The 21,896-nt window shown below is 34.5% G+C and overlaps 1 protein-coding gene across 1 annotated transcript in view; it reads right to left on the reverse strand.

The window, feature by feature from the left end:
- Window positions 1-18,311, reverse strand: part of LOC123871821 — a 143,430-nt gene extending 125,119 nt beyond the window's left edge. Inside the window, exon 1 of the mRNA XM_045915804.1 lies at window positions 18,138-18,311. Within this exon, the coding sequence (XP_045771760.1) occupies window positions 18,138-18,210 (73 nt within the window). The 5' untranslated portion in view covers window positions 18,211-18,311. The remainder of the gene's footprint in view (window positions 1-18,137) is intronic.
- Window positions 18,312-21,896: the final 3,585 nt, after the last annotated feature.

Genomic DNA, 21,896 nt, shown 5'->3' on the forward strand with positions numbered 1-21,896 from the left:
GGTTTGGGATTTTCAAGATTACGTGGTATTAGTTCCATACTTCCGAATGAAAAAAATCGATACTTTTATTTCACTCGCGAATGTCTGTCTATCTGTCCGAATGTCTGTCGCAGTCAATTTTTTCCTAATCTACTGGACCGATTAAGTTACAAGTGTAAATTAAAAATTTATAACACCCCCGAAAAGTGAAGGTTACAGTAACTAGAAAAGAGCTGATAACGATTTTCTTGGATTATAGCTAAGAAAACTCTCGATCAAGCCACCTTTCAAACAAAAAAAAACTAAATTAAAATCGGTTCATTAGTTTAGGAGCTACGATGCCACAGACAGATACACAGATACACACGTCAAACTTATAGAACCCCTATTTTTGGGTTGGGGGTTAAAAAAGAACATAGAGGGAAAAGGGTGCGTGAAAAAATACAACGCTATGTCAGATAAAACGTTCCTTAGATTTGTTTGCCTTGGGATCGTGACAGATAGGGAGGCTTGCGAGGCGAACGAAATGAAAACGTCCTGATAATATCTCGTATGGTTAATCTCATAATCTAATCTGAGATGGTAATTTTGGCCGCGTAGTTATTTTCTATTCTTGTGCGCTCTACGATTTCGCGACTTCTTTGGCGTGGATTTACGTTGTTTAAAAATTCGGCGGGAAATCTTTGATTTTTTTAAATAAAAAGTTAGTGGTTTATGTTCGTTTTTGGGTTACAAGCTATCGCTTACTGAATATTAAAATTGGTTAAACGGATGAGCCGTGAGAAGGTGATAGACAGGCACACATTCGCATTTACATATAATATTAGCATGGAAGTACATATACGTATTACATTGTGATACTTTATACTTGTCATCAAGTTGTTAGCAAAAGGTGTAAGCCCGCAAAAAAAAAAATTGTTCGTAATGACCCATCTATGCTTAATTTAATTTAAAACATCTATTGTTAAAAAATTACAAAGAGTAAAAATACAGGATTATACTTAAAAAACAAAGAGCGACCTCATAAGTTACCTAATATTTTATTTATATTATGGAGACACAGCACTAAAATAAAACAACAGGCAACACACACCATATCACAAACCACAACTGTCTCCAAAGAAACGTTCACACATGTACAAAACCAAATAATCGGGTATAACTACATAGTCAGAGATCGTTGATTGCAATAATAGCACAGTATAGTGATTATTATCATCACAATCAGAGCTGCCTTATTAGACCCCCGATCTACAACTATAATGTTCCATTCACACGGAGTGTTCAATTGTGATCAATCAACCGCGTACGTCGCATAGCGCGCTACGTGGCTCGTTGCAAATGGTGCAAACAATTTATCACTGAACAATGCCCGCTGAAAATGGGCCCGAGACAATTTAAGCGCGCTTGACGTCCATTTAGCACTTTGCGTGATGCTCGGGTGATACAAAAGCTGGTTGGAGACAATTGTGAGGAATTTAAAATAAAGAAAAATACATATATTACCCTTTGGGTTTTAACCCCCGACCCAAAAAGAGGAATGTTATAAGTTTCACGTGTGTATCTGTTTATAAGTCTGTGGCATCGTAGCTCCTAAACTAATGAACCGATTTTAATTTAGCTTTTTTTTTTGTTTGAAAGGTGGCTTGATCGAGAGTGTCCTTAGCTATAAACCAAGAAAATCGGTTCAGCCGTTTGAAAGTTATCAGCTCTTTACTAGTTACTGAAACCTTCACTTGTCGGGGGTGTTATAAATTTTTAATTTACACTTGTGTTTTCATTCACTTTCGACTGAAAGGTGTCTCTTTCTTCCACTCTGTGAGATAGGTGTATTAATGACGAATGATGCAAGATGAACTTCGCCTCATGAAAAAATAATAACTTTCTTAATAAATTGTTACCGTTTTCATAAAACACAAATAATTACAAATATTTGTAATTGTTTAAAAGGCAGAATTTAATTATGAGCAGCTGTGACCACGAACGAGTTTATTTGCGCTGATTACTGTATAATTAACACGGCTGATTAATAATCGCGGTTTAAAAGCCATAAAACATTACCCGCTGACAAACGTTTTATTATACAACGCATGACTAAATATATATAATTTAAAATGTATATTTTAAATAGGGTTTAACTTTAAAACTAGACATTTTTATGGAAATCTGGCAAACCACAGCCACGGATAGGTAAGGTGAAAAGGTACAGACAGACAGACTTTCGCATTCATAATAAATGTGCTATGTGTGTATGCATTATTATTATTATTATAGATATAGTACCTTTTGGTGGTCAGATATAGTAGAACTAATGTAAAATAAATTAAAAATTTATAACACCCCCTAAAAGTGAAGGTTACAATAACTAGAAAAGAGCTGATAACTTTCAAACGGCTGAACCGATTTATTTTCTTGGATTATAGCTAAAGACACTCTCGATTGCCACCTTTCAAACAAAAAAAACTAAATTAAAATCAGTTCATAAGTTTAGGAGCTACGATGCCACAGACAGATACACAGATACACACGTCAAACTTATAACACTTTTTTGGTCGGGGGTTAAAAACATTTTGCTTCGTAAAAATAGGTGTAGGTATTGCAATACTAAAGTTTTTGACAAGAGAAAGTAAAACAGGAAAATTGCTGCTAGGGTTGCCCATGCAATGTTGTCAGCGTTATAAAAATCATTATTGTAACTTTTGTTGTCTATTGTTGTTGTGGTTAATATAAGGCTGTACCTTTGCACTACCTAATTTTCTTATAGTCATCATCATCATCATCATCATCAGCCTGTGGATGTCCACTGCTGGACATAGGCCTTCCCTAAAGAGCGCCACCACACCCGGTCCTCAGCCTTCCTCATCCAGCCACTTCCCGCCAGCCGCTTAATATCATCGGTCCATCGTGCTGGAGGGCGTCCCACACTACGTTTGCTTAAACGCGGTCTCCACTCAAGGACTTTCCGGCTTATTATATATAATTATAATATATAATTTTCTTATAGTATTAAAATTAATCTTTGATAGTTTTTATACCTATTAATCCTAAACTACATTTGCTTACTTAGCCTTTTCCGGCAGCTCGTTAAAAACTAACCAATTTTCAGCAGGAAAGTTAAAATAAAATGTAAATTTTACGTCAACCTCCCTAATTAGCAGGGGTAACTGCAGCGCAGATTCGCTTAAACTTTTCATAAATCAGGACAAGTTGCTAAAGGTCTACGTTCGCAGGATAGGCTTACTCGTTCGAACCGAATCAAATTAAATCTTTATTTTGCAAAATTGTGGGTAAATAAACAGATAGGTAGTACAATAATAGTTAGAAAAGTACCTAATAATTAGTAGTAGTAGATTATAATTTACTGCCTCAAGCAGTGTGTAATGTATAATGAAAACTAGTAGGTACATCCAAAATTAGTGGTCACTTATTATTTAAAAAATATCCAAAAACTTGGAGGGTTATATGAATCCAATAAAGGCTATCACATAATTTCAACGTACTGAATAAAAGTGTCCAAAATCTAAGTATCTCTATGAGATTCTCAGTTGAGTAGATTTTTTTTTTTTACTTTTTAGCCGTTCATTTCTCGCAGTGGGAAGTAGGCGAGGACCTTTGAAAATAATATAGTCATGTAGTCCCGGGAGGCAGGAAATTGCTTATAGTGCCGCGTGTATATTATTTAACATAATATACGGTTATGATGTTATATTTAATGTAACAAAGGTACTACAGTACGATTTCATGAATTGACTTCAAGGTTACATGAATACATGATCTAAAATTACTAGTAATCAACTATAATAAATTCAAATTCAAAATATTTTTATTCAATTGGCCTTTTACAAGTACTTTTAAATCGTCAAAAGCATCTACATAAACAAAAAAGCGGCAATAGCCTAGTAGTAAAGACATCCGCCTCCTAATCCGAGGTCGGGGTTCGAGCCCGGGCACGCATCTCTAATTTTTCTGAGTTATGTGCGATTTTTGCTTTAACGGTGAAGGAAAATATCGTGAGGAAACCTGCACACCTGAGTCTTCTCCATAATGTTCTCAAAAGTGTGAAGCTTGCCAATCAGCACTTTGCCAGTGTGGTAAACTATGGCCAAACAAACCCCTTGTCATTCAGAATTGAAACCCATCGTTCTCTGTAGTGAGCCGGTGTAGGTTGATCATGATGACGATGAACTAAATAATAGTGACGAAAATATAGTGTGTGTCTTTGTGTATATCATTAAGATTCTCTCTTGAGCAGGTTGTTTTCATCCTTTTCCGTCCACATTTCAATAATGGGAAGTGAGCGAGAACCTTTAAATATAATATAGTCACGTAGTCCCGGGAGGGCAGGAAATTGCTTATAGTGCCGCGTGTATATTAGATTCAACCTAATACGATATGTGATGTGTTGTGTTACAGGAGGAAATAGGGAGTGACACTCACTGCGCTATGTAATGCGTAAAAACCGGCCAAGTGCGAGTCAGACTCGCGCACTGAGGGTTCCGTACTCGGGCATTTTTTCCAAAATTTTGCACGATAAATTAAAAACTATTATACATAAAAATAAATAAAAATCTGTTTAAGAATGTACAGGTAAAGCCATTTCATATGATACCCCACTTGGTATAGTTATCTTACTTTGAAAATTGAAACAGGTTTTAATTTTTTTTAATGATTTATTCCTGTATTTGTGCTATAGGACTTACCTACCTGCCTTTCATGATTTTAGGTCAACGGGAAGTACCCTATAGGTTTCTTGACAGACAGACAGACAACGAAGTGATCCTATAAGGGTTCCGTTTTTCCTTTTGAGGTTTTCCCTAAAAATAAATAAAAATCATTTTAATAATGAATTCTAGCCCCATAAACTACCGCTATACAAATCATCACACCATTTCATCACTACAGTCGAAGACCCTATTATTAATTTAATATTTATCTCTTTTATTGACATCAAATCATACATGGATTGATCGAGAAAATAATCCATAGTTAATCGCTAACCTCTAGATACGGTGGGACAAGTGCCTTAGGCACTTTGATTAAATATTTTAAGAGGGGTCTCTGCGTCACTCGTTTCATACAAACGTAGTTCCAATTTCATTTGAATATTAAGCAACCAAAGTCCATAAAATTTTGCAGACGTATTCTAGAAACTAATATCTATGTCGGTGGTTTTCCAGATTTCTGTTAAAATATTCGGTTTCAAAGTTACGCGACCTAAAAATTTACATACAAATATTTGTATGTAAATTTTATGTAAAAATTAAAAATCTGTAATTTTAAAACTACATATTTTTAGAAAAATCTAAAACACCACAGACACAGATATTAGTTTCTAGAATATGTCTGCAAAATTTCATGGACTTAATATTCAAATGAAATTGGAACTACGATTGTATGAAACGAGTGACGGAGAAAGCCCTGTTAAGCGTACAGTATTATTCTGAATTATTGTAAAAACAGAATATTATCGTAAATTCTTGTTACCGAAGTGTAATTAAAACATAATTAACTGTTGTGTAATTATTGTAGTCATACAATTAATCAACACAGAGTAGGTAATTATTGGAACAAACTGAACCATGACATTATTATTATTGGAAAATAGATATTTTTCGTGACTTCGACCGGATGGCATGTCTGTTGTTAAGACACTTTCCCAATAAAAGTAGTTTTTGTTTATCTGTAGAATGTTTCGTAAAATAGATTCAATTACTATTGGAATTTCTTTTTTTTCTTTCTCAGAAATGAGCAGATCTGGTGAAGAAGCAAGGTAACCGACATAGGTACAACAACAAGTAACAAAGGTACTACAGTACGATTTCATGAACTGACTACAAGGTTACATGAATACGTAATCTACAAGTGTAAATTAAAAATTTATAACACCCCCGACAAGTGAAGGTTACAGTAACTAGAAAAGAGCTGTTAACTTTTAAACGGTTGAACCGATTTTCTTGGATTATTGCTAAGAACACTCTCGATCAAGCCACCTTTCAAACAAAAACAAACTAAATTAAAATCAGTTCATTAGTTTAGGAGCTACGGTGCCACAGACAGATACACAGATACACACGTCAAACTTATAACACCCCTCTTTTTGGGTTAACAATGAGGCTGGAATGGATAGTATCACTGTGATAGATGAATGTAACCGAAATGTGTAATTAAAACGCAATTAACCGTAAACATGTAATTATTATAATCATGCAATTAATCAACACTGAGCAATTACTGACGCAGACCGACATGTTGGGTGCATAGTGCAATAAGTGCTAGAGATAATTAAAACAAGTCACAACGAGATTTATTATCTGTTGAAATTAAATTTACAACAACTAATTGCAAATTACCGACAACCGATGGGGCAGTCGTATTCTGGGGTGGAGACCGCGACCGGACCGCGGACCTCCAGCTCGCTGGACCGATGACCTGAAGAAGGTGGTGGGGAGTGGGAGGATGACGAAGGCGGAGGACGGTGTTTGGTGGCGGGATCTTGGAAAGGCCTATGTCCAGCAGTGGACGCATACAGGCTGATAGAATGGAATGTGTTCCTATCATGCCCTTTCGCATGACAATGATTCGTGCCGAAAACTGTGTCTCATAAGTCTGGAAAGTCCTAGGTTAGAGAGCTAAGCTCGGAATTTATTTAGGACTTCACGACTGTTAAAATGGATATGTTATGCTGTATCTAGGTATATGTTAATAAATTGATATAAAACCAGAACTCTTGGCTTTTTCTTTTTTATACCGCGTAGTTTCCTACCATAAACGTAATATATACCGTATAAATAGCGTACCGTATAAATACCGTATATTACCATAAACGTAATATATAACGTATAAATAGGGCTCCGTACCTCAAAAGGAAACACTGTCTGTCTGTCTGTCTATCCAAAGAAACCTACACGGTAGTTTCCGTTGACCTAGAATCATGAAATTTGGCAAGTAGGTAGGTCTTATAGCACAAGTACAGGAATAAATCTGAAAACCGCGAATTTGTGGTCACATCATTTAAAAAAAATATGTTTCAATTTTTTTTTTTTTTCAAAGTAAGATAACTATACCAAATGGGGTATCATATGAAAGGGCTTTACTTGTACATTCTAAGAAAGATTTTTATTTATTTTTATGCATAATAGTTTTTGATTTATCGTGCAAAATGTTGGAAAAAATACCCGAGTACGGAACCCTCAGTGCGCGAGTCTGACTCGCACTGGGCCGGTTTTTTACTAAGTATAACATATTCAGAAAGTTACATCCATAACTCTAAAAGCCAAAAGAACTGTTGGCGAATACTAAAATTCATATCCGAGTCGTAATAAAAACTGCCCTTAAGTACAAGTAAGCCTTTTAGTAACCTCTGTAAGCAATTGCTTTCTATAAATCTTAGCTCTTAAATATTATATGTTGATAATAAAGTTAACGACAGACATAAGTAAGGTTATTTGTATGGTGGCTCTTATTTTTAACCCCCGACCCAAAAAGAGGGGTGTTATAAGTTTGACGTGTGTATCTGTGTGTCTGTGTATCTGTGTATCTGTCTGTGGCATCGTAGCGCCTAAACGAATGAACCGATTTTAATTTAGTTTTTTTTTGTTTGAAAGGTGGCTTGATCGAGAGTGTTCTTAGCTATAATCCAAAAAAATTGGTGCAGCCGTTTAAGAGTTATCAGCTCTTTTCAAGTTTTCTTGTAGAAAAGAAGGTTACATAACCGTTAGGTTCATAATATTATGTCAATTGACAAATGTCAAGCTGTCAAGATGGATGTTGCCTTGATACATAATTATTTATTTGAAAATGATGTTTTGGAAAACTCTGATACTTTGGATCGTAGGCGCGGAATAGTCCAAGAAAATCGGTTCAGCCGTTTGAAAGTTATCAGGTCTTTTCGGTCTTTTCTAGTTACTGTAACTTCACTTGTCGGGGGTGTTATAAATTTTTAATTTACACTTGTTATCGCTATTGATGACGTAAACATATTTTGCGCTTAGCTGCGACCTTGCTAACCTGCAGTCAAACAGATACGACTAAGCTTTTATTTCAGCTTTTGCATCGTGTTCTTGATGCAAAAACCACAAGAAAACTGAAAGCAAGCAAACAAGTAGGCAGGTCACCTGATGCTAAGTGATTACCGCTGCCTATGAACATTTGCATCACCAGAGAAACCACCAAAGCGTTGCCGAATTTTCAGAAATTTGTTACTCCGCCCCCTTGAATAACTCCATATTGAAATCTGGCTGGAATACCGTTGAAGTGAGCTGGACTGACTGATCTGTCAACGTATAAAACTACTGGACTGATCAGGCTGAAATTTGGCATGCAGATAGCTATTATGAGGTAGGTGTCCGTTAAGAAAGGATTTTTGAAAATTCAGCCCTTAAGGGAGTAAAATAGGGGTTCGATATTTGTGTAATCCACGCGGACGAAGTCGCGAGCATAAGCAAGTATTTTATATGAAAAGTAATTAAGTACATATTTCACATTTAAGAGGAAAGCCAATGCGAATGACATAGACGATTTCACCTTCAAACTAGCAATTTAGACATGTCATGACCCTCTATTGACAATTAATCAAGCAGACATTTCAATCTGCGAAATTTACGCGGACTTTTAGTATTTTGACGTAGGAGGGTAAAAGATCCAGTAAATGAACGAATAAGGACTACCCTGACATTGACCTAAAATTAAGGTATATGAGAATCGTTCTATATATAATTTTTATATTTTGTGTGTCTGTACACAGTAGGTATACACTCTTAAATTATTTAAATATCAAAAATCAAATAAAATGCGTGGTATTAATTATTATAAATTATTTTATTTAACAAAAGGATAAATTGCCAGTAAATGAACTGGGAATTTCAGTGAATGAACGAACTCTATCTAGTGCATAAACTCTTGATTCCTATTAATAAATAAATTCTTAAATATATTTTCGGCTTGGAATTCAAAAAAAATTGTCAGATTTTCACAGTTTTTGACTTATTGTATATTTTTTCTACATTTTGCGCGATAAATCAAAAACTATTTTACATAATAATAATAAATAAAACCTGTTTTAGAATGTATAATAGAGCCCTTTCTGTATAATAGAGAAAATGAAACTTAATGCCCATGTTGCACCCAAGTCGCTGGAAGTGCAACATCAGCTGCTGAATGTTTTGAGAGTAGTGAGAACAATATACCGTAACACATGTTATCAGATTTGTTCCTTTGAGCCGAGAAGCCACATGTTCTGATGCTTTTTAGACAATCTAAGATCTCTCATTAAGTGGTCCAAAGCATTTTGATTGAATAGTCTAAGTTGAGATGTAAAAGTCACTACATCGTCACTACCTTCTAAAAGTTCTTGAAGTAGATTGGAGGTACTGGGTTGGGGCTGAGGTACAGATTTATCACCAGAAGTCAGAATCGTTCTAATTGTAGACTGCAAGTTACAATAGAGTCGCTTGGAACAATTTTTTTGCTGTTTCTTCTGGTTATATTCACAATTCAGAAATAATAATCATCATGGTGTTTAGATGGTTCGCGCCAAATTATAATACTTTTTTTTAGTAAAAGTAGGGTCTATTCTTATTTGCTCATAAACGCAATGAGGAAATACAGCTTCCACATATAAAAATTTGGAGTCCAGGCCTTGCTGTTAGCTGCTAATGGGTTCTCAAAGTAGCCCGAGTATGCTTGTTTTACAAAGTTGGACACACTTGCACGACATTCTTTAATACGTACTCGCCACCAAATGGTACAAAAATGATTGGAATAACTTGCAGATGTTCTTCCTGATGTTAACACCTCGATAAATTTTGGAAATTACTTGTCTGATCCAAATCCAAATGAAAAAAAATCCAAATCGGTCCAGGCGTCTTTGAGTAATCGGGGAACATACATTAAAAAAAAAAGATAACGAGGAATTCAGAACCTCTTCCTTTTTTTGAAGTCGGTTAAAAATATTTTTTAAATTTTGGTAACAGTTTCCTTTTTTGTGATGCCAGGGAGCTCTAAATATCGATTTTGAACGAAATCGGTCAATTAACAAAGAATTTCAAAATGGCGATGACTTTTTTAAATTTTGGTAACAGTTTCTTATTTTGTGATCCCGGGAGCTCTAAATATCGATTTTGAACGAAATCGGTCAATTAATAAAGAATTTCAAAATGGCGTCAACTTTTTTAAATTCTGGTAACAGTTTCCTTTTTTGTGATCCCAGGGAACTCTAAATATCGATTTTGAACGAAATCGGTCAATTAACAAAGAATTTCAAAATGGCGTCGACTTTTTTAAATTTTGGTAACAGTTTCTTATTTTGTGATCCCAGGGAGCTCTAAATATCGATTTTGAACGAAATCGGTCAATTAATAAAGAATTTCAAAATGGCGTCGACTTTTTTAAATTCTGGTAACAGTTTCCTTTTTTGTGATCCCAGGGAACTCTAAATATCGATTTTGAACGAAATCGGTCAATTAACAAAGAATTTCAAAATGGCGTCGACTTTTTTAAATTTTGGTAACAGTTTCTTATTTTGCGATCCCAGGGAGCTCTAAATATCGATTTTGAACGAAATCGGTCAATTAACAAAGAATTTCAAAATGGCGTCGACTTTTTTAAATTTTGGTAACAGTTTCCTTTTTTGTGATCCCAGGGAGCTCTAAATATCGATTTTGAACGAAATCGGTCAATCAACAAAGAATTTCAAAATGGCGTCGACTTTTTTAAATTTTGGTAACAGTTTCTTATTTTGTGATCCCAGGGAGCTCTAAATATCGATTTTGAACGAAATCGGTCAATTAACAAAGAATTTCAAAATGGCGTCGACTTTTTTAAATTTTGGTAACAGTTTCTTATTTTGTGATCCCAGGGAGCTCTAAATATCGATTTTGAACGAAATCGGTCAATTAACAAAGAATTTCAAAATGGCGTCGACTTTTTAAATTTTGGTAACAGTTTCCTTTTTTGTGATCCCAGGGAGCTCTAAATATCGATTTTGAACGAAATCGGTCAATCAACAAAGAATTTCAAAATGGCGTCGACTTTTTTAAATTTTGGTAACAGTTTCTTATTTTGTGATCCCAGGTAGCTCTAAATATCGATTTTGAACGAAATCGGTCAATTAACAAAGAATTTCAAAATGGCGTCGACTTTTTTAAATTTTGGTAACAGTTTCCTTTTTTGTGATCCCAGGGAGCTCTAAATATCGATTTTGAACGAAATCGGTCAATTAACAAAGAATTTCAAAATGGCGTCGACTTTTTTAAATTTTGGTAACAGTTTCCTTTTTTGTGATCCCAGGGAGCTCTAAATATCGATTTTGAACGAAATCGGTCAATTGACAAAGAATTTCAAAATGGCGTCGACTTTTTTAAATTTTGGTAACAGTTTCTTATTTTGTGATCCCAGGGAGCTCTAAATATCGATTTTGAACGAAATCGGTCAATTAACAAAGAATTACAAAATGGTGCCAACTGTTTTAAATTTTGGTAACAATTTCCTGTTTTGTGATCCTAGGGATCCTCAGATATTGATTTTGAACAAAATCTATGACAGTTCAAGAAAATAGATTTTAAACACTATTTAAATTATTATCATTAACATTAAATTAAATGAAAACACGACGCGCGACGTGTACTGCAGCCCCTGAGCTTGAGCACAGGCCGAGCCGGTATAAACCGATTTCTCTCCGTACGCGACGTAGCGCCTGTGCTCACGCACACACGCGCCTCAAGCTTGTAGTAGTGTACCTATCGTAGCGCGCTTGTATGAAGCTTTGACTCTGTTCGCTACTCATGTGGTTATACAACGCAATACCACACTCACAAACACTCGTACAAACATACAGACAAGATATACTCACACACACTCACACACACACACATGGACGCACGCACACGCACTTTTGAACGGTTTGAACGGAACACGGTTTTGAAATTGAAATTGAAAAAAGTGTAAGAATTTGTAAGAAAATATTTAAAAAAGGTATATCAGCCGGTTTTTTATTCCAGCTCTTAATACATGTAAAAACGTCCAATCTGTTCATTTACTTGAGCCTTTACCCTAGTACCTAATTATATCGACCGCCCCATATCAAAACAAAGTAAATGTCATTTTTCCGAAAATCGTTTTATGTCATAAGCCTAACTTTCATAGTATGTCCCGTTGTATTGTAAGGACACCCACATTAAAGTAAAATTAAAAGCTAGTAAGTCGCTTTGACCATTTTAAAACATAGTAAGTCTATGAACTCGCTAGGTTTTTTATAGATTAATGCGCCTTACTAAGTTTTTCAAAGGAATTAGATTAAATAAAATAAATATCACCCAACATATATCAATACTGTTTTGACATGGTATTTAGATAATCTAAATACCATGTCAAAACAGTAAATACTTAATAATGCATTAAAACTTAAAAGTAAGATAGGAAAAGTCAATGACCTCTACATGTCAACTGTTAAATATGGTTTGCAAGGGAAATACTTTGCATACTTACATAATGTTTTTAGGGTTCCATATCTCAAAAGGAAACACGGGACCCTTATAGGATCACTTTGATGTCTGTCTTTCTGTCCGTCTGTCCGTCTGTCGTGTCTGTCAAGAAAACCGATAGGGTATTTCCCGTTAACCTAGAATTATGGGCAGGTAGATAGGTCTCAACTCTCATAGCCCAAGTAAAGGAATAAATCCGAGAACAAATTTCGTGATTCTAGATCAACGGGAAGTACTGTATAGGTTTTCTTGACGGACAGACGGACAAATGGACAGACAACAAAGTGATCCTTTAAGAGCTCCGTTTTTCAGTTTGAGGTACGGAACCCTAAAAAAGAAAATGATGCACATGTAATGAATAAATGTGTAGGCCAATCTTCACACTAAAATATTTAAACCCCTTTAATTTAAAAACTGTCATAGCCTAGTGGTTAGAACGTCCGCCTCCTAATCGAAGGTCGGGGTTTCGATCCCGGAATCACGCACTACTAACTTTTCAGTTATGTGCGTTTTAAGCAATTTAATATCACTTGCTTTAACGGCGAAGGAAAACATCGTGAGGAAACCTGCATACCTGCAAGTTTTCCATGTTCTCAAAGGTTTGTTCCTAAACTTCTCTTGAATTTAAACCACTTACTAGGTTTTGATCTGAGAAAGAAATTTGACATTAATTGACAAAATTGAGAGACCTAAGCTTGTATAAGAACACAGAAGTGTCAAAATTCGTGTTCACTTTGCCTAACGTCTCTCGGAGAGCAGAGAGAGATTTAAACTGTTTCTTATAATCACTGGCCATATTTCAAATGCGAAAGTGTGTTTGTTGGTTTAATATTCAATCACGCTGCAACGGAGCAACCAGTCGACGTGGTTTTTTGCATGGATACATTTAAAGACCTTGAGAGTGACATCTCTCTCCGCATCGTATTCTTTATTATGAAACACGGCCGCCGAAATGGCGTTCCAACCTTTAGGCTCTCCCCATTGCCCGCAGCATGAATCTGAGCTTTCTTATGATGGTTATATTATGTACATATAATATCTCATAAGAAATCTCTAACACACAATCCAGCTAAGTAGGTCCAATTTCAAAAAAAGCTAGCTAGCCGACAAATCTAACTCAGTTAGGCAGCCTTCGGGAACCTTCGAGATGTCTTTCGTCCAAAATTCCTCAATGCTTGAAGACCAGTCTTTGAATAGTGCATGATGTCAGTGATGAAAAATGGATCCGAAATATAGGTCTTTTTTTGTACACAGGAAATGCCTGACGCATACACCTCCGTCATGTGGGGCTTGCACCAAACTTGCACTACTACGAAATCCATTTCGGAACACGGCGCCCGAAACGAGGCGCGCTATCTCCTAAAAAACATAGGTATAATACCTATTTAGAACACTTACTATCTGTCATCATAATCTATGACAACCTCCGAGTATTTACCTGGTAAAACCGTAACTTTAGAATAAATTTTAGTATATAAGCAGGCTTCATTTAGAAATGAAAAAATCCCTATTTTATTTTTCAACGATTATAAACACAACTTTCATTCAAAAATAATAAGCTTAAATTCATTTTAAATAATATTTTGCGACGAAATGACGCGCACAGTCCTTCCGCCATGACAGTCCAGTGGACACTGAATTCCATAGAGCGCCTGCAAGAAAATAAATAGCACAGGAAGTTTTTTGGTTAGTTTTAGATTATTTAAGAAATGAAAAACATTTAGTATAAAACTAACAGTTCAAATTGATTGCTAAACCTAAACATATCATTTTCTGGAGGTTGGCTTCAAAGTATCAAGATGTTAAAGAAAATTTTTACAGAACAAGTTGCGAACAGCAATGTTTTCAACTTGTTTTTTTTATTTATTGGGATAATGTATACTAAATTAAAAGAGGCCCTTATAATCTTCACAAACTGAAGTTTTTAATTGCATGTATTTAATAGCTGTTAATGCTTTAGAAAAATAAACAATTTACTTCAAAGTACAGCATTTTTGCGATTTGTCAAATAGCAATTACCTTAATTAAAATGTATTAAAAAAAACAGTAATTACTCAACGCAATTAAAACCCGAGAAGAATGGTGTGCATCTCATTAAGCTTAGTGGAATGAATCTAGTGGTAGTTTATACTTCAAGCAACGTACGAACACATTGACACAATTTTATGTTATGTCTATACCCTCCACGGAAAGAAGTTAGTATAACGCTCTTATTGATAATATGGTACTAAAACACGACTGCTCTGCCATATTGATTTTTTTCATAAAAATTATTATAGACAGTGACACTTGGGATGATGTAAGAATGATAGGTATCCTATACGAGATATCCAAACCTTTTCAGGCATTTGGAAGTTATCGTGGAACAAAGAAAGTCACACACATACATACATACGTGAACTCTGAAAACATTAAGGTCTTAGCTCACTTACACGACACAGCTCCCGCACGGTAAAAAATAAACAATAATTTTTTTTTTTTTTTTTTTTAAAAGAATATTAGCCATGTTAAATGACTAATATTCCCCTTTCCTCTTCAACTAAGCGTCAGGCTTGTGTTAGGAGTAGGTACGACAATAGTGCAACGGGTGGGGTTTGAACCGTCGACCTTTCGGTTTTCAGTCCGCTCCTTTACCGGTTGAGCTATTGAGGCTCAAAATATAAAATATGGGCTTAAAGTCGTACTCTGTACACATACATTTTACAGTGACAACATACAATTGCAAACAACGAGCAGCATGCGAGCTTGTCGCAATCTAACCACTCGAAGGTTGACGTCTCGCTTACCACGCGCTTCAAGCGAGCGGCCCATGCGTCTACAGCGTGCGGGCCACTCGAGCAAGTTGTAACGTGAGCAATAGTGAGACGCCGTACTGCTGTCATTGTTTGGACAAAGAGCTTTTTTTTTTCTGCTTCGAGTAGCTGTCGGCACGTGGACAACTAACGGTCTCTTCGATTTGAGGCGGAGCCGTTCGTGTGTTGTGTGGGCAAGTTTCGTGTAAATGAGCTACGACCTTTACAGTCCGTTTTTGGGTAGTCGCGTAGAACGTACATAGCGTATCATTAAGCAAAAATGAGATACAAACGTAGGAACTAGGTATAAAATTAGAAAGACGCGACGGCAGCAGTGTAAAAACCAGACTACGTAGCATCATTAGTAGACATCTGTCTACGATTATTCGTAGCGCATTATGACCGTACTCGTAGCAGATTTCTGTTTCGTATTTCGTAGACGGCTTACGCCATTTGCAAAATTAAGATACCACCATTGATACATGTTTTGTAGATTCCCTTAGTGACGACCTCCTGAGCGCAATAGTGAGCACTGTGGTTCGATGCCCGACAGGGATAGTAAGAAATTTTATAATTTCTGCATTTTCTCTGGTCTTGTCTGGTTGGAGGTTTCGGCCGTGGCTAGTTACCACCCAAACGGCAAAGCGGTGCTACCAAGCGATTTAGCGCTTTTCTAAAAAATTTTCTAAAAATATGTAGTTTAAAAATTACAGGGGCTCAAAGATTTGTGTGTCAATTTTTAAGATCGCGTAACTTTGAAACCGAATATTTTAACAGAAATCTGGAAACCACAGGCATAGATATTAGTTTCTAGAATATGTCTGCAAAATTTCATGGACTTTGGTTGCTTAATATTCAAATGAAATTGGAACTACATTTGTATGGAGCGAGTAACGCAGAGACCCCTCTTAATATTAGCAGTCTTTCTTACAATACGACTAGGTGACACACCCTGAAAGTTACAGTAACTTACAATTCATTGTTATTATTAAAATAAAATAAAAATAAAATTCCTTTATTCCAGGCCTCGACCCATAAATATGGTGTTAGTACAACATTTACTTAAAAACTATGTCAGTATAACTTAAAAATAATAATAAATAAAATAAAAAATCTTAATTTAAATCTTTAGTTAGTTTATTATTCATTAATAATACGAAATTGAGTCTGTCTGTCCGTTGCTTTTTCAAGATCCATCGTTTTAACTGATTTTAACAGGGAGAAAGCTTGCATTTGGGAGACAGTTGGCATTTTTTTAGCCCGGATCAAAGAGATTCCACGGGGTTTTTAAAAACTTAAATTAAAAGCTCCAACAAAAGTTTTGGACCATTTCACGCGGACATGATTTGTACAATAATAAGATAAGGCAAGCTTTAAGTTTTACTGTAATACTTTCAGTAAGAAAAAACGAGAATTGAAAAAGTAGAGTTAGTAATAAATTAGGTGTATTTAGGTGTATTTTTTGTGTATTTTTATCCAATGTTTTTTTTCTTCCGTTACTTTTGTTTTCTGTTGTTTCTGTTATTTTATTTCTCGTTTGTTTCTGTTATTTATTGATTTTGGTGTTGCTGTTATTTTATATTTTGTTTTTTTTTGTTTCTGTTATTTTTTCTGTTGTTTTTGTTATTTTATTTTTTGTTGCTTTTGTTATTTAATTTTTTGATATTTCTGTTGTTTTTAAACATTTTTTAAAAATAGGGTAAAATGTGCAAAATAAATAAATGAGAGTGTAAAAATTCGGTTTCTAAACTGTAAAAAAAATACAATTAAGCAATGAAAATTACTTTCAGGAACTTCTAAAATATTAAAGTGTACTTACTAATCGAGACTGTAGTATTAAATGTTTCGGAAGGGTTTAAACTTAACAATGTTTTTATTGTAATTATTTATATTGAAGTTTTAGTGTTAAATGTATAGATCAAGTCCCTGTAAAATTAATACTAAAGTATAGATTTAATGTATTGAAAACTAAACTCTACAATGTCTCACTGTTTTGTTATTTGTATTGAATGTTAAGTAGTAACTTGTAAGTTGTTATACTTTACAATGCTAAAGTGTATTTTAAGTGACCGTAAAATCCAGACGACACTTTAAATGTTCAAAAAGTGTGCTAACTCTACAATGTTTTAATGTATTGTAAAGTCTACTATGTTTTAATGAATAGAAAGTAACCATTGCCCTTACAAAATAAAATTCATTGAAAGCCATCGTAAAATCTACAGTACAGATTTTATGTCAAATTATATTAGTGCCTAGTAGAGTACTATAAATAAACTCTACAATATTAAAATGTACTGAAACCGGAGCTTATTTCCAGTATACATTTACCAGGTTTCATTAACAATTTACTGTAATAGGCTTCAATACTATACATTCCAGATATTCGAGAAGAGAAAACACAGATTTGTGTCAATCACTACCTACCAAAATCATAAATGAGAAAGGGATGTTTGTCTGTTGGTTTGTTGCTATATTGGTTTGTCCTCCAATCAAGTCGCAACGAGGCAACTAATCAATGTGATTTTTTTGGATGATTATAGTTAAAAACTTTGAGAGTGAGATAGGCCGGCTTTTTATCCCGAAAAATCAAAGGATTCCTCCCAACCGAATATTTAATAAACTAAACCCACGCAAACGATATAGTAAGCATCAGCTAGTGCTAAATAAATTCAAATAGGTAGATATATTTTAATTGAATTGCTATTCAATTTATGAATTGATACTCCATTTATTTCAAATGTACACTAATTGGTACAAGCCGAATTCCGATTCCAACCTTACAATGTAGAGCATTCAACGCTACGAAATCTTCGATACAAATACGTCTTTGTTCGGAGCACAAGCTACACCAATATCCAATAAACAATAATAACTTATTTAAACTTACCTATTTTTGCCGGGTTACCGGAAACAGCAACCACCAGCACCAGAAAAACGACAGTAGATCCTTTCCAATCCATAATGGGCACTTTAGAGTCACACAGGAAAAAATATGCTACACGCGTTTCATAATCTACGAAACCATTTTCAATTCCTGGAGCGACGTAGCCACCCGCTCGCCACCACGGCACCCGGAATACTGAAGCCAGGACTCGGGTTACATTTGGTTATTATTGATTCTTTTAAATGTTATTTTTGATGATTTAACAAGTTACATTGATTGATATAATAAATACGTACGAATAGTATTTCGATTTCTATTACTGTTTGGTAGGCACTTCAATCGTTTTTGTTTGATCCTTTGTTCGAAATATTTGTGAAATGGAATTGTTGGCGATAAATCTGATGTGTTATTTACTTTTACATTTTTTCTATTGGAAATTCTCGTGATAAATGCTAACAATGCTTTGGATTTTCATGTTCTATTGGGTACGTAAAATTTTACAGATCCATGTTTTAATTGGGAATAATATTATGAAGGTCTACGAACATGTTGAATTACCTATTGATGTTCTAATTAACAGTTATAATATACTAAGTATACGATATCTGCAACTACATCTGCGTAGATTTAGCGTTTTAAAAATCATATATTATGGGAACTTTGATTTTCTGGAATAAAAAAACAGCCTGTGTCTGTGTCCGGAAGGCAAATTATCCCGTACAAATTTTCCTCAAAATCAATTTAAGTTGATGGGCTGTCAAAAGCTAAAAGACTAAACAGATACACAGACAGACGGACATACTTTCACATAAACTATATTAGCATGAATTTGTTTGGATGTATGTAGGTAGAGTCATTTTAAAAGTAACTTTTTTGATAGATCGATAATAATATTATAAAGATGTACAAATATGTTGAATTAAAAATCTACTATTTAGGTACATAGAAATTTACGAAAATTACGAATATTATTATTATTATTATTACTTTTAATCAAGGAGTAGACTGAAACACCAAAAGTCGTAGGTTTGAATCTAATCCCACCCGTAGCATTCGTAGCTCGTAGTCGCGTAGCTACTCATTCAAGCTTTATGATTATTTACGAATGCATTTTAATAGTTTTTTTTTTATTTCATGCAAATTTTACACGCGGTCAAAGTTTATTTATCTATTTAGTGGCAATTTTAAATATGAGCAGAAATACCTTTGCGCTTTTACTTCTTTGAAGCAAATTCTGTCTGTGATAACTCAAAATTTAAAAAACCCCCAACACAAAAACCTTTATAAGAAAACTTAATAAGAGCTGATAACTTTCAAACGGCTAAACCGATTTTCTTCGATTATAGCTAAGAACACTCTCGATCTAGCCATTTTTTAAACAAAAAAAACTAAATTTAAATCGGTTCATTCGTTTAGGAGCTACGATACAACAGACAAATACACAAGTCAAACTTATAACACCCCTCTTTTTGGTTCGGGGGTTAAAAAGACCTGTCGCGCCTAAAGTTTAAAATAAAATTATATTGCTTTGGATATTATATAACACAATATTATATAGTATTATGTTCAATATATTATTATGATTCGGCTTCAGGCGGAGGAATGTAATATTTTTTATTGCACTATAACTTTCTTAGTGTGGAAATAAATGCAGATATTTACGAGCATGCGGACTACCACGCCATATTTATTGCACAATATTTAATCAACGTTCCTCCGAGCTTTCTTATAAATAAGCAGAGTAATATTTTAGCTAGTAGTTCAGTCAATTTGCAAATTGCCCTCCGAAAAAAGACCTACCGTAATTTGACATAATGAATCGTTAGGGGGGCATGTCAAGAGGTCACAGGAAAAATAAAAAGGTCGCGCTGATTGCTGATTTTGAGAATTTACTAATGAATAAAAAAAAATTGAAATGCTTTTTTCTTGGAAACTATTGGTTTTAGGAAAAAGTTTTTTAAATAAAAAATGTAGAGGGCATTGCGAACTATATTTTTTGTCATTAAAGTGACGTCATCCGACTTGAAATACAAAGAGGGCGCTAATGGATCAAAAAAGTGTTTCAACGCTATTTTCGATAGGAAAAAATGATTTTTTTATAATAATGTAAATTGGAAAGTTGTTCGTCACAAAATTAGCTACAACTTTTATTTAAACAATTTTTTTATAAAACTTACCGTTTTCGAGCTGGAACTTGTCGAAGTGTACGAATTGTACATTATGTACCGTGCCGTTGCACAGTTCTCATGCCATTCAGTTTTTATCTTTTTTTAATTCAAATGAAATAGCAGTAATTGTTTTCTTACTTTTTTATCAAAAAATTTGAACTTTTGTTTAACAAAAATTTGAACTTAGGTGAATTTATCTATGTTTTGCATCACGTTTATTTCTTTCTTTTGAAACAAACACATTTATTCGACAATTTTGTTTTTTTCATTTAGTTAACTAAAAGTTTCAGTTAAATAAAATAAATTTCATATAATCTCAAGTGAAGTTTTTAGTTAAGTTATAGATCATTGGAGGATAGTTATAGATTATGGAAGCAATAAAAGTAACTGTACATTTTATTTCAGTATTTCATTTTATTATAATCATAGCAACGTTGCTCATTATTTTGTCGTACCTCGAGAACGGTAAGTTTTATAAAAAATTTGTTTAGATAAAAGTTGTAGCTCATTTTGTGACGAACAACTTTCCAATTTACATTATTATAAAAAAATCATTTTTTCCTATCGAAAATAGCGTTGAAACACTTTTTTGATCCATTGGTGCCCTCTACTTTTTGTATTTCAAGTCGGATGACGTCACTCCAATGACAAAAAATGTAGTTCGCAATGCCCTCTACATTTTTATTTGAAAAACTTTTTCCTAAAACCAATATTTTCCAAGAAAAAAGCATTTCAAAATTTTTTAATTCATTTTTTGAATTTCTCAAAATCAGCAATCAGCGCGACCTTTTTATTTTTCCTGTGACCTCTTGACATGCCCCCCTAACGATACATTATGTCAAATTACGGTAGGTCTTTTTTCGGAGGGCATCTAATTATTCCTTACATATTTACTGAACTATAGTGACCACTTATAGGATAGGTGGATTAAAAATTACAGTACCAGATCGATGGCACCATATTATTATAAGATTGTCATAGTTTCCAAATTATGTAAATTCCATACTAATAATATGATTCCAAAAGTATCATGTCTATCTGTCTGTTAGCTACTAGCTTTTTGAAGCCCATATGTTTTACCAATTATGATAAAATTTGCATCGTTGTCTATATTATAAAAGAAACATTTATAAAACAATATGTAAACACAGATTCATCATCATTGATTATTCTAAGATCATTATTATGATGATTAACTTATTGCTGGCTCACTACTGAGCACAGGTTTCCTAAATGAGCAGGGTTTAGTCCATAGTCTGTCACGCTGGTCCGTGCGGATTGACAACTTCATACACCGTTGAGAATATCCTGGAGATCTCAGGCATGCAGGTTTCTTCAAGATGTTTACCTTTATCGTTATAGCAAGTGATATTCAATTGCTTGAACACACATAACTCCGAAAAGTTAGAAGTGCGTGAATCGGCATTTGTCAAATATTTGCTGAATGCTGCTACGACCGTTACGACGGGCCATGGTCACATAGCTAGTCGTTTCATAGCCTGCCAACACGCGATACACGCGTCAGGTCGAGATGGCAAGCGGGGTATGAGGCAGGAGGACGCCCCGCACACCCGCACGTCATCACGCACCGGAT

Source organism: Maniola jurtina, chromosome 14 (genome assembly GCF_905333055.1).
Source record: "Maniola jurtina chromosome 14, ilManJurt1.1, whole genome shotgun sequence".
NCBI classification, from domain to species: Eukaryota; Metazoa; Arthropoda; class Insecta; order Lepidoptera; family Nymphalidae; genus Maniola; species Maniola jurtina.